The sequence below is a fragment of the Saccostrea echinata genome, unplaced genomic scaffold, assembly GCF_033153115.1.
Source record: "Saccostrea echinata isolate AGI-Se365-2 ecotype Australia unplaced genomic scaffold, CSIRO_AGI_Sech_v1 ptg000011l, whole genome shotgun sequence".
Taxonomy (NCBI): Eukaryota; Metazoa; Mollusca; class Bivalvia; order Ostreida; family Ostreidae; genus Saccostrea; species Saccostrea echinata.
The window spans coordinates 1,681,457-1,694,936 of NW_026889760.1; the positions used below are offsets into that span (position 1 = coordinate 1,681,457).

Genomic DNA, 13,480 nt, shown 5'->3' on the forward strand with positions numbered 1-13,480 from the left:
ATGAAATGGATATTATTGTTTAGGCAGGGTTGCAGATACTCGTGATATCACGGTACCAAGTGAAGGTAATTCTTATAGATATTCAGTAGATAGATAGATAAATGGATAGATAATGGATGAATGGATGGATGGTAAGCATGTAATATGTCCTCCTAGATTGTAGAAAAATTACTTTATTTGTTGTCATTTTTAAGCGGAACAGAAACCAAGTGGAAGTGGGTCCACAGGCCCTTTCAAAAGGATTGAAGATGAAGGTAAATAAATTTTATATTTAACTGAGGACATACAAGTATTATGATATGCTAAACAACAATGTAGTAACTAGAATTATGGTAAACTATAGCACAGGCAAAAATTAAAACATGTTCCGACTTAAAACATCCATATGTAATTCAGTATCTATAACTGCAACAAAACATGTGCAAAATATAAAATGGACAAGAAATTTGCCTCATACACTTTGGTCAGCAATTACACTTAAATCCAAGTTTGTACAGAAATCAAAATATATATTTTTGTAAATATTTAGTCCATAATTATACATTTACAAATAAATGAACTGAAAAGACTGAAATGCACATAAAAGCTACTACATTTATATACAACTGATTTGTAAATTGACAGATTTTCTTTTTTTATGTCTATGAAGGAGTGAAGTCTAAACTGGATTTTTTGAGGGCAAAATTCATCACCAGTAAAAAGAAGATGATTGGTACCACCTTCTCCAAAGAGAGTGAGAAACCAGAGGTAAAGACTTGAAATTAAAGACAAATTAGTTATATACAAGTGTTTTTGTCACCATTATTATTTGCATCATCAGTTTATTAGATTGAAAAAAATTTGGACCTTCTATTTTGTGTGTGGGTGTTAAAAAAAAGGGGGGGGGGGTGGTTTTCACATGAATCACTCAATTAACCTATTGCCATCTATGTTAGTATATGGTGTGTTAACAAACATTTTCGACTCTTCTCTGAAACAATTGATCACTGAAAATTAAAGCTATCATATACTTTTTTTTCTGTTAATAATTTTTTTCTTTTGGACTCATTCTTGTCGGAATGTTTCAAGATGCTAAATATATTTTTTGCAGCTGATTTGATGCATTGCGTCAATTTAAATTGTTATATAATGAATTGGGTTCTCTATTCACTGCAATTTTATTCCAATGTCATATTAAAGTCAATTGAGACATGGAATTGACAACCAGGAAACAGAATGCTATTTCTTTGGTAACAATATCAAATTATTTTGGGGTAGATGAAGGGAAAAAGCCGAATGTTTTGTGTGCGATTAGGATGTTATTTAATGCATGGAAGCCTGTGTTCAGTTTGTGTGTTGTAATGTCTTTTCAGAAGGCTGTCATTAAAAATAAGTCAACACTTATTAAAGAGTTCTTCTGATTATAGTGAATTGTTTTGTTGGTTTGATAATAATGATGTAAAATGGTATGTCCCCAGCGTTTCATTATAAATGTGTTTTACTGTACTGTTATGAACCTTTGTAAATATCAGAAATGGAAAAATAAAACATTAAAATGTTCAAACCAAATCATGACAATGTCCAATTGAATTTGATTTAAAATAGCTCAGTGTCTAGTGCATTTCTGTTGTTGTTGGTATGTATTAACAGAGTTAATTGGTCTATTACTTGTAAATTATTTAGGCTCCCTACTTCAACATATTTGATTTTGAAAAAAAATTCTTCTTAAACACCAGTGTTTAGAAATTCGCTTCTTGGATCAAAATGAGAAAAGGATCCAACGATTGTTCAATGGAGTGGATGCTTCTATGATATTGAGAGTTGAGAAAGATTCTTCGATGGACAATTGGATGCAGAGTGTGGAAAACAAGTTCAAGACATCATTCACAATGGTACCTATGAGGTTGGAGGATAAAACGTACACAGAGTTACCACGGGACCTTAAGTACCAAGAATTAAAGAAGCGTTCAAAGGGGAAGAGAAAGTACCATGGATTTTACGTTAAAATATATGCAAGTAAGTGTGTGTGTGTGTGTGTCCATAAATGCTAAATTTATAAATTATCAATTGTTTTTTTTAGTAGAGCCCTCTGAATTTTTTAAAAACGCTTGTTTTAATTAAGATTTTGTATGTGGATGCCCAGTAAAATGTAAGAATTTGGGTTTAATATTTGGGGCATCATTAATTATTATTTGTGGATGGACAAAACAAGTCAATAATTTTAAGTTTCAAACAATTGAATTACAGCACGAGGAAATATTGTAAAAAATGTCAAAAAAGTAAGATTTGTTATTTTGTTCCACTTGATTGATTTTGGTTTGTTTTAACTTTGAAATGAAAATTTTTCTGAACAAAGGTGGTCTGTCGTGCTGATGTATTCAGTATTAAACTTTGAAAATTAATCATGATATCAATTATTCTCAGATGAGAGTTAATACCTGGTAGCTATAAAGTTGATATTTTCTGTATGTTCTGGGGGGATCAAACCTTAATATCTCCCAAACTTTCAAGCAGTAAATTGTTATTATACCAAACAACCTATTACTAAGTTAAGAACTGCGAACGATAGTATTGTTCTCCTGCCTACATCCAAGTCAATTTTCAAAAGTTAACACATTTGAATGATTTTTCAAATCTATAGAGATATTTATATGAATTTTCATAAAACGTTATTTCTTTGGGAAAACAAAGAGAGATAACTCTATAATTTTGGGAAAACTTGTGTTTTTCACTATAGAAATCAACGGAAAACGGAAAATATTTTTAAAACATCTTTCCCCCCGTGAAACAAAAATTCCTTTTTACAGGTGATATGGACTGTCATTTCACAAATTTGTACTGAAGCTTTTTGTGTTTCACGGGGGGGGGGGGGGGAACATATGTTTACAGACAAAAAACAACAAAAATGCTTATTTTTTCACCAATTTCAAAGGGGTTTACAGCTAAAACATTTTATTTTATCAATAATATATGTTTAATTTTATATGAGTAAAACATAAGAAAAGATTTAAGGAACATTTATTCATATCCAAGTATATTTTAAAATGTGTTCATGCTTAAGAGTCCGATTTTAGTGAAAAATATCGTCTACCCCCTTACTTAAAGAGCTGGAATTAGGGGTAATTAACTATTTAACACTGGTATTAATATTATCAGTCAATTACCATTGAACTGTTCTTCGCATTCAACAAAGATTTTACGGCCAAATTGTCATTAATATTGAATTAAATGGGTGTAAAATGTAGGCGGGAATCGAGAGTTAGCGTGCGTAGTTCTTTAAACAGAATATTTCATTTTCCTAATACTGTAGATCACTTAATTTTCGCAACAGCTTATTTTGGCGAGATAGTAATTGACACTTTATTAGTGAGACAAAGTTTTCACGAATTGTGGTTAGTGCTCTATATAATCTTAAAGAATACTAATATATGCGAAAATGAAATTTTTGTGAGCACTCTGTCTAGTATTATTACGCCAAAACGAAGTTCCCACAAATAAAAAGTGATTTACAGTAGTTTTCCAACCCTACTAAGGTAAAAACACAGTGAATGTTTACCTTTTTATGTTAATTTGTCCTTTTCTTTCATCATTTGAATTTATTGCTGACTTTGTTTTCTGATATAAGGATTTTGGATATTCAAAGATTTTAGATTCATTTGTTTGTTTACATCAAATGATGGTCACATGTGACTTACAAAGAGTGGAATATGATATTTATTCCTTGGGAGACTTGGTGTTTTATTCACCCTGTCACATGACTGTCTAGACTGATAAAATGATGCATTATGAAAGATTTTTCTTGTTTTATGAACATTATAAATTATCAGCATATAGGAGCTAGGGAAGGAAGGAGTTTCCTATGTAGAGCTAGAATACCAGAAATACATTTTAAGTAAAAATCATTGAAGCCTTGTTGTAAAACTGTAATAACAATTAAGCTTTGGATACTGATGTACATTGTTCATTTCAGTTATGTTACAGTATACAGATATCATTAGTCACAATTTTGAATAGAATGCTTTGGTTGGATGTCTAAATTTTAATATATTTTTCAATCTTGCAATTTTGTTGTATTTTCTAAAGGGTCCAAGCATTGAATCAGATAATGTGTTGTCAGGAAGCGGGGTAAATGTAAGTACCTTAATAATACATATGATATGGTAGATATCTTCATATGATACTTTATACAGTATACAGTTTTAATTTCAGTGGTTTCTAAATTTGCATGACATGTATATTGTCTTCCTTACAATGACACATAAATTTTGTGAACCTCATAAAGTTCCATCATGTAAAGAAATACTGTACCTTTAGCTGAAAATTATACATACAAATTCATTAGACTGGTTGGCTCTGTCAGTAAATATATTGAAAGTGCCCGCTTTGCCCACGGTTTATTTCCGATAACCATACAGCATATGATAGATGCATACAATCCATACAGCAAATGATAGGTATAGATCTCTATAATTCAGATGCATTACAAGAAAAAAAAGTCTTACAAATAATATGATTAATTTTACAGGTTCTCATATAATCATCTGTTTCACTGAAATAATTAGAAAATGATGTTTTTCTTTAAACTTCTAACCGAGAAGTGGTGTGTGTGTATGTGCATTGGACTTATTTTGATGTCCAACTGCCTGACAGTAACCAGTAACCAGATAAAATGTAAAATAAATATTAAGTAATCATCATACAGTATCTCTCCTTGGATGATTATGATTTATTCTTCAATTTTTTTTAACAGAAGCCAAAAAGTCAGCGCATTGTCCTCTCTGACTCGGAAGACGAGTTTGAAGACCCTGTAAGTTTAGCACAAGTAATAATTGGTTTAAGGAATTCTTAGAGAATATTTATCAATCATATGCAAGAAATTGCTTGAAAAATAACTTTTTTATTTGCACATATCATTTTACACACAATGTACATATAATTTACAGAAATGATTATTCTTATAGGAAAAGAAATTGAAGACAGAAACCCCTAAAACAAGTACACCTGTTTGTACACCATCCAAAGTGGTAATTTGATAATTTTCTCTTGGATAGGAAGATTACAGTTTTATTTTAACTGCACTATATAAACAAATGTAGATGATATTTGGTGGTTATGAGGTAATGGACAAACAATCAGTATATACATGAATTATTGTAAAATGCATTGTATTTAGCCCTTTAGGCTTTGTCAGATTGTTACAACTGGTGAACTATGCAAGTTTTAATCTATATGAGACTATGAGTTGGCCATTTCAGATTGAATTTTGAATTTCATATTTTACAATAGGTACATGTAGCAGCTATTGACGAAGATCTACCCATGCTTCATTCTCCTTCAAAGGTAACAAAGTGGTTTTTTTTACAATTATATAAGTCCATATTAAAGTAATGTACAATTGGACAGGTTTTACTTGTGTTTATTTAATTGATGCATTTTATGTTATCCCTATTAAGTTTCCATGGTGCTTAGAAAATTGCAAAAAGGGAGATAATTCTTTTTTTTCAGATAAATTGAGACTTAGAAATATTTAAAAAATTATATTTTATTCACAGATCTGCCACACAAATACTTAATGATATATTCTCACTAACAGATATATATTTACTCCTTTGTTTGCAGAAAGAGAAGAGAACATCCAGCCCTGGACAATCATCAGTAAGATTACAAAACTCACTGAATTTGTTTTGTTTTTCCCACCCAACACACTCCCCATAGTTTGAGTCAATTTTCAAGCAAATTTTTTATTCCTTTATTTTTTGGTAAGCTTACAGGGAATAACTGGAAATTTAAAAAGGCCAAGTATAAATTTAATGAGTATGATTTTCAACAGATTTCAACAGGTTTGATTTTCATGTACTCTGACGGTGAAATAAAGTTGCATCCTCTGAAGTGTATTTGTATTTAAAACAAAATTAACATTACTTGTAATGTTCTGTATTACAAACTTTGGTTCTAAGATATTGTTAGGTTTAAAAAAAAAACACCTAAGAATGCCATTTTCAAGTATTGTACATAATCGCTTGTATTTTCAAAATGATAGTAAATGTGTTACCAAAAAATTTGTCAACAAAGCAAAAAAAAAAAAATCTATTTGTGAAAAGGTTGATCTCTTTACAATACCATTCTGATATACCATTATATACCAGAGTATGCCAAATTGGGGAATTGAAATTTTGAACTTTTATACAATCCTTGGAATAAGCCAGTTGTTTATGTTTTAAAAATAAAATAACATCACTTTGATGACTTTTCACAATAGCTTTCACAATTATATAACATACCATTGATAATGGATCTACAAAATACATTTGCAGATTGAGAAAGACAGTGAAGAGCTGCCAGATATTCCTTTACCTATGACATTAAAGGTACATGTAATGTAATGTAATATAATGTAATTTAATGTAATGTAGTGTAATGTAATGTAATGTACTGTAATGTAATGTAATGTTGATTTACTTGACAATTTTAGGATACAGATGCATCTACATGTACAGATGATGAAGACTGGACATCAAATCTTGAAAATAAGGTATTGATTTCTGAAATTTGCAGGTTAAACATCAAGAGCTTGAATTACATATACATATATCTATTTATTTATTTTTGACACAAAAAAGTCTTTGATGACTAGAAATTGCTACATAGAATAACCAGTGTTAGTGTATTTTTTAAAAACATTCCTTTCCTTCATTTGAGACTTGAATTTCATATATATACCTAATATGTCGTACGATATATAACATAACTTGGGTCAGTTTACATTTTTTCTCACATAGATGAATACTCGACATTCCCTGAAAAAATGTTGAAAAAGTTAAAAAAAAATTTAACCTGAAATGCTACCAGATATGGTATGCAGGCTAAATAAGGTAATCAAAACACAGCAATTGTGCTTTTCATAAATTCATGTTTTCAGCCCTGTGGGCATTGTGAAATGCATACCCTTTAAAGTGTATTATGAGCCATGGATTGCAATAAATAATGCAAATTCATTTGTCTCTGGCACTTTACTGTAAGCATGTTTTACTGCAACTGGTCTGTAATGCCCATATGCCTTGGTCTGTCACTCTATGCATACACATCAGGAAAGGGATGATTAATGATTATATACTGAAAATGAATTAATGCTTTGAAATCTGCTCCATGGTATTAATCAAACATTTATGATGAGCAATGGTGCCTCTTTCAAAATTGTGAATTTCAAGGCCTCTGGTTTAAAACATGAACCAAATTCAGTTGTTGGAAAGTTGTTACATGATACTCAGGTGACCTATAAGGCCCGGGATCCTCTTGTTTTTTCTAATATTTATTTGCTTATCTAAAAATTTATGATTTCTTGTGGGTATTTCTTGTATACATTAATGTTTATTCATATATACAGGTGGATGAAGACAATATCCTGAAAGACTTTGAGGAAGTAAGTATCAGTTATTATTTCTCTCTCTCTATGTTTGTGGGACTGTGTGTGTGTCCACAGACAAACACACAAACCACAAAGAAAAATGCAGTGATAGAGCTCCACTTCTGCCCCTGCCTGAGGTTGAACTCTAGATATACATGTAGTTAAAGAATGGAAGGGGGAGGGGGAAGAAGAGTCTCAATAGTTTTTGTTATTTGTTATTTTGTTACATTGATAATTACACTTAAAAGTGCTCTATATTATTGGTAAACAAAATGCTTCTTTTTAGTAATAAACAAGAGAAGGATGTTGTTTTTGGTGTAAAAATACTTTATAATATTTGGATCAACATTCATTATAAGAATTTTTTTTACTGAAAGGGGGTACATGTAATGATGAGAACTTGTTGTTTGTCAGACTTTGAAATATTGAATTAAGTCAGTTCACAATGCTGAATGATATTTAGACATCTTAAAAATATAGATTACTTTATTTTTGTCCACTGCTTTAATTGAAAGTGGGGAATTTTAATTTTGGTCTGTCTGTTCTTCTGTATGTATTTCTGTCTGTCTGCAACACTTGTTTCAGAGCGATAACAGGAAAAGCTTTTGACCTTTTGCAGTGAAATATTACACAACAACTCCCTAAGGCCTAAGAGAGATCCCTATTTATTTCATGACCGTAGGAAAGAGGGGGTAGTCCCCCCCCCCGCCTGAATAAATTTGCCACTTGTAGAATACTATAGAGAACATAGCTACTATATGCCTGTGCCCCCTCAATAATAACATCTGATGCCCCGCCTTTTTTTTTAGCTCACCTCGACGAAGTCGAGATGAGCTTATGTTATACCCCCGGTGTCGGCGTTAGCATCGGCGTCCCGGTTAAAGTTTTAAGAGCAAGTCTATTCCCAAGTAACTATAAGCCCTACCTGGACCATACTTGCATGGATGATGCATCTAGGGATGGACACTGTCACACTTGCTTCGGATGCTGGATCTGATCTACATTTTCCAGATGAGTGACCAGGTTAAAGTTTTTGGAGCAGGTTCATTCCCAAGTAACTATAAGCCATATCTGGACCAACTTGCATGGTTGATGTATCTAGGGATGGGCACTACCAGACTTGCTTCAGATGCTGGATCTGACCTACATTTTCCAAATGAGTAACCATGACAATGTGTTTGGAGTAGCTCTATAATTATATAGGCTGTTATGATTTAACTTACATAGATGGTGCATTCCAGACTTGCTTCAGATGTAGGAAATGAAAGTCTGACATTTTCTTGATTTGTGAAAAGCTTAAAGTTTTTGGAACAGGTCAATTCCCAACGAACTATAAGACCTTCTTACACAGAACTTGCATGAATATTGTTTTCAGGATGCACACTAACTATAAAGAAAATATGATGTGAGATTTGCATAACTTTTACTGATAACATTCGTTGAGGTGAGCTTCGTAATCTTTGATTACCTATGTTTTTTGCTCGTCAAGGAATCTTTGGTAGTTGATAGTGCCCCCCCCCCTCCCCCAAACTAAAATTGCTTTCTATGGGCCTGTATTTTTAGGTCAAAAGGGAAAAAAATCAAGTCATAAATTCATTAATTCTCTCTGTTTTAACACTTGTTTTCGCATGAAATCTCAAGAAGCCTTTGAGCTTTCTTTTGCAGTGAAATTTTATACCACAAATCCCTATGGACTAAGGAAAACCCCTATTTATTTTAAGGTCAAAGTCAATGCCGTAATTTCATACATTCTGTGTGTGTGTAAAACTTTCATTTCTGGGCGATATCTCAAGAAGCTTTTGCAATGAAATTTATACCATAACTCCCTTTGGCCCTGGCCCTTTTTAAAGTGCCCCCCCCCTCTCCCAATCCACTCATGCTCTTCTCTTTAGCTCACCTGAGCTTGAAAGCACAAGTGAGCTTTTCTGATCACATTTTGTCTGTAGTCCGTCTGTCTCTAAACTACTCGCATTTTCGACTTCTTCTCCAGAACCACTGAGCCAGTTTCAACCAACTTGCCACAGAGCATCCTTGGGTTAAGGGGTTCAAGTTTGTTCAAATGAAGGGCCACGCCCCCTTCCAAGGGGACATAATTAAGATTTATTGAAAAATTAATACCATCTTTTAAAAATCCTTTTTTCAAGAATCACATGGCCAGGAAAGTTGAAACTCCTGTGGAAACATCCTCAGGTAGTGAAGATTCAATTTTGTACAAATTATGACCTCCGGTGGTAGGGCGGGGCCACAATGGACAATCAAAGTTTTACATAGAAAATATATCGGAAAAAAATATTTTACATAGAAATATATAGGAAAAAGTCTTTAAAAATCTTCTTCTCAAGAAAAGCAAAGCCATGATTGGTCATTATGGAAGCATCCTCAGGTAGTGTAGATTTTATCTTATTCAAACCACGATTCCCGGGGGTAGGGTGGGACCACAATGAGAGATCAAAGTCTTACATAGGAAAATATAAGAATATCTTTTTTTTCTCAAGAACAGAAAAGCTATGTTTAGTCATATTGATATTGAAGCATCCTCAGTTAGTGTAGATTCAAGTTTGTTTAAATGATGGCCCCTGGCATAGGAAGGAGCCACAATGGGGGATCAAATTTTTACAAAGGAATATATGGGAATTCTTTTTTTAAAATCTTCTCAAGTACAACAAAGCCATTTGTTATATTGACATGGAAGCATCATCAGGTAGTTTAAAATTCAAGCCCCCCCCCCTCTAATCTTTTCAATACTGGACTGATTTGTGCTTTTGCCTAACCCAATGTCCTTAGGTGAGCGATGTGTCCCATGGGTATCTTGTTTTCATTAAGCTGGGACACAGATTATCTGAATTAGCTTGTCTGTTTTGGAATTAGGTACTCTTTTCATTCCTTCCCTCATCATTGTGTTGATAGAAATTAGATTACCAAAATTCCATTTTTACTCAACCATATGAATGCTGTGTAAGCTTGCATGCATGGACATTTATGAGAGCCTTGTGGAGAATGTTTTCTTGTAGTAAAAACTGCTTCAATTGGATTTTATCCTTAATTCTTACAGATGATGCAGAAAAAAAGAGAAAGGCAGTTGGTAAGCATAGTTGTCTAAGTTTTGTATTGCGTATGTGTCTATCAACGTGGGGGAATTAAAAATGTAAAGTAATTCTTGTTATTAACACAGTTTCCATGCATTTATGCACACAATATGATACTTTATGATATCATATTTCAGACAGAGAGGAACATGCATACTTGTGAAAGCATGATTTAAATTAATACTAAAGTTCATATAAATAATACTGTAGGTTCCTCACATTACAAGAGTACTCAATTTCATGATTCTGCCATTTAAATTTGTTTCAAATCATGAGAACATAAAATTGTGAGCACCAAAGTTTTGTTATATGTGAACATGTAATTTCATATAGTTTACAGATAGCAGAAAACTAATCAAAATAATCCCAAGATTTTAAGATCTATGAGGGGTACTTCTGGCATTTTTATGTTGATAATAATTCCCCACCATGAAATGGGAATCTACAGTACAAGTTACTAACATGCTACATGAAAGAAGCTTGCGTAAGATATCAAGGTGAATCCCCTTATATGTTTAGAAAATTGAAGAATTTCTGAAATGCTTTTATTGTGTTTTGTGTAAATGGCACACAACATTTTACATATGACAGATTTAATCTTTGTATTCTTTGTTTGTCGGAAACTGTTCTTTAAATAAAAACTGTTTAATTCCATTTAGAATTTCTTACATGATATATATATATATATATATATATATATATATATATATATATATATATATATATATATATATATATATATATATATATATATATAATATCCTTGAACAGCACTGACTCTTGTTTACTAAAAAAATTAACTCCCTGCAACACACGTTCTCTACCCCTTTATATATACATTAGGTTGCTCATCAAGAGCAATGCTCTTATCGAGGTCAATTACATAATAAATACATGTATATTGGTTGCTCACAATTTGTACTATCATCCTACTTAACAATTTTACATAAGGCACTAAATGAAATAACTAAAACAAAAAATATTTCAAATATAAAACGATTTTGCAACTATACATGCTGTAGAATTACTGTTCTGGACAAAATTATTTTTATTAGTTTTGTTTATCTAGCTTAAATGAAATATACATATTTGAAATAAACATTAGTTTATTTTTTCAAGTTTGCAGAGAGCACCTTCATCGACTTCCCGACGAAAGAGGATGTCAGAAAAAATCTGTGTGTTGTTTACGAATGTCATGGAGGTCTTGCGATAAATCGACCGTTCAAATATGGTGACACAGTCAAGGTATGTTAATTAGAGGAGGAGTGTATCAAGGAGATACAACTTTGTTAAACACTTAAGAGTAACAAATTTAAAGTAAATTGTATGCAATACATGTAGCTACCATACAAGATGCATGTATTGTAAACATAATTTTTATTTTCATATACATTAAATTAGGTATATGTGCAGGTACTGAAGAACCTAATTTTATGTGTTACTTAAATTGCTCCAAGTATAAATCATATACCCTGTGTGCCAGCATTTCATGTGCTGATTTGAATTAAAATTCAATAACTTGCATGATTTCTTGTACTTTGGTATTTAATTTATATTAAATTAAGCACATGAATAAATACAAGTTATAAACACCTAATTATGTCATTATTATTTCTTAGAGTGTATATAGCTGGATTATACAACAAATGGATCCAGAAATTCTTCCCCCGGTGTTCCATTTAGAGTGCTCATCCCCAACCAGTTGCCAGAACAAAGGATGCCCCCATATATATGAATTGGGCAACAGCTATAAAGTTAAGGTCGAAGAGTTGCCGGATGTCTTATACCTTCGTGAAGGGGTAGGTATTTCATGTACCATCTTTGAAGATGCAAAGAATTGTAATTGCATGGATGTCATAAAGTCAGTCTCTGTATTAAGCAGTTAACTGTAGTTAAAATTAGATTCATTCAATTAGCTAAATTCACTCCAACACCACCAAGAATAATTTCTGAGTAGGCAAAAATTTAATGGCATAAAAAAATGAATACTGAAATATGTCGAAAGAAATACATTGAGAAAAAAATTATTTTCACCTTTTCAGTGTTTTGCTGTAAATGATACCTTTACTGGTCTTGGGGATGTCCTGATTTAGCCAGTCAGCAGCATTCAGGAATTTTGTGGCGGCCTTCTTTGCTTTACTTTTTGTAATCATTAGTTTTTTAGTATTGTAACTGGAGTTTTTTTTCGGGGGCGGTAATGTGGCCACTCCAATTACACTACATTTATATATATGTAATACTGAAATACTTTTTGTATTCGTAAGTTTTTTTAGTATTGTAACTGGATTTTTTTCGGGGGCGGTAATGTGGCCACTCCAATTACACTACATTTATATATATGTAAAACATTTATATATATGTAATACTGAAATACTTTTTGTATTCGTTAGTTTTTTTAGTATTGTAACTGGAGTTTTTTTTCGGGGACGGTAATGTGGCCGCTCCAATTACACAACATTTATATATATGTAATGCTGAAATACTTTTTTTTATTGTTAGTTTTTTAGTATTATAACTGGAGAGCTTTATCGGGGCGGTAATGTGGCCGCTCCAATTACACTACATTTATATACTAGTATATGTAATACTGAAATACTTTTTGTAATCGTTAGTTTTTTAGTATTGTAACTGGAGTTTTTTTATCGGGGGCGGTAATGTGGCCGCTCCAATTACACTACATTTATTTACTAGTATATGTAATACTGAAATACTTTTTGTAATCGTAAGTTTTTTAGTATTGTAACTGGAGTTTTTTTATCGGGGGCGGTAATGTGGCCGCTCCAATTACACTACATTTATATACTAGTATATGTAATACTGAAATACTTTTTGTAATCGTTAGTTTTTTAGTATTGTAACTGGAGTTTTTTTATCGGGGGCGGTTATGTGGCCGCTCCAATTACACTACATTTATTTACTAGTATATGTAATACTGAAATACTTTTTGTAATCGTAAGTTTTTTAGTATTGTAACTGGAGAGTTTTTTTATCGGGGGCGGTAATGTGGCCG

General features: G+C 32.1%; 1 protein-coding gene across 1 annotated transcript; it reads left to right on the forward strand.

The window, feature by feature from the left end:
• The first annotated feature begins 213 nt into the window (after window positions 1-213).
• Window positions 214-12,668, forward strand: LOC133184905 (uncharacterized). Its single transcript, XM_061319975.1, has 15 exons — window positions 214-254; window positions 650-747; window positions 1,716-1,995; window positions 4,063-4,110; window positions 4,730-4,786; window positions 4,941-5,003; window positions 5,266-5,319; window positions 5,599-5,634; window positions 6,294-6,347; window positions 6,452-6,511; window positions 7,364-7,399; window positions 10,437-10,466; window positions 11,590-11,715; window positions 12,090-12,269; window positions 12,513-12,668. The coding sequence occupies exons 3-15, from the start codon at window positions 1,969-1,971 to the stop codon at window positions 12,561-12,563; spliced, it is 822 nt and encodes a 273-aa protein (XP_061175959.1). The 5' UTR covers window positions 214-254; window positions 650-747; window positions 1,716-1,968; the 3' UTR covers window positions 12,564-12,668.
• Window positions 12,669-13,480: the final 812 nt, after the last annotated feature.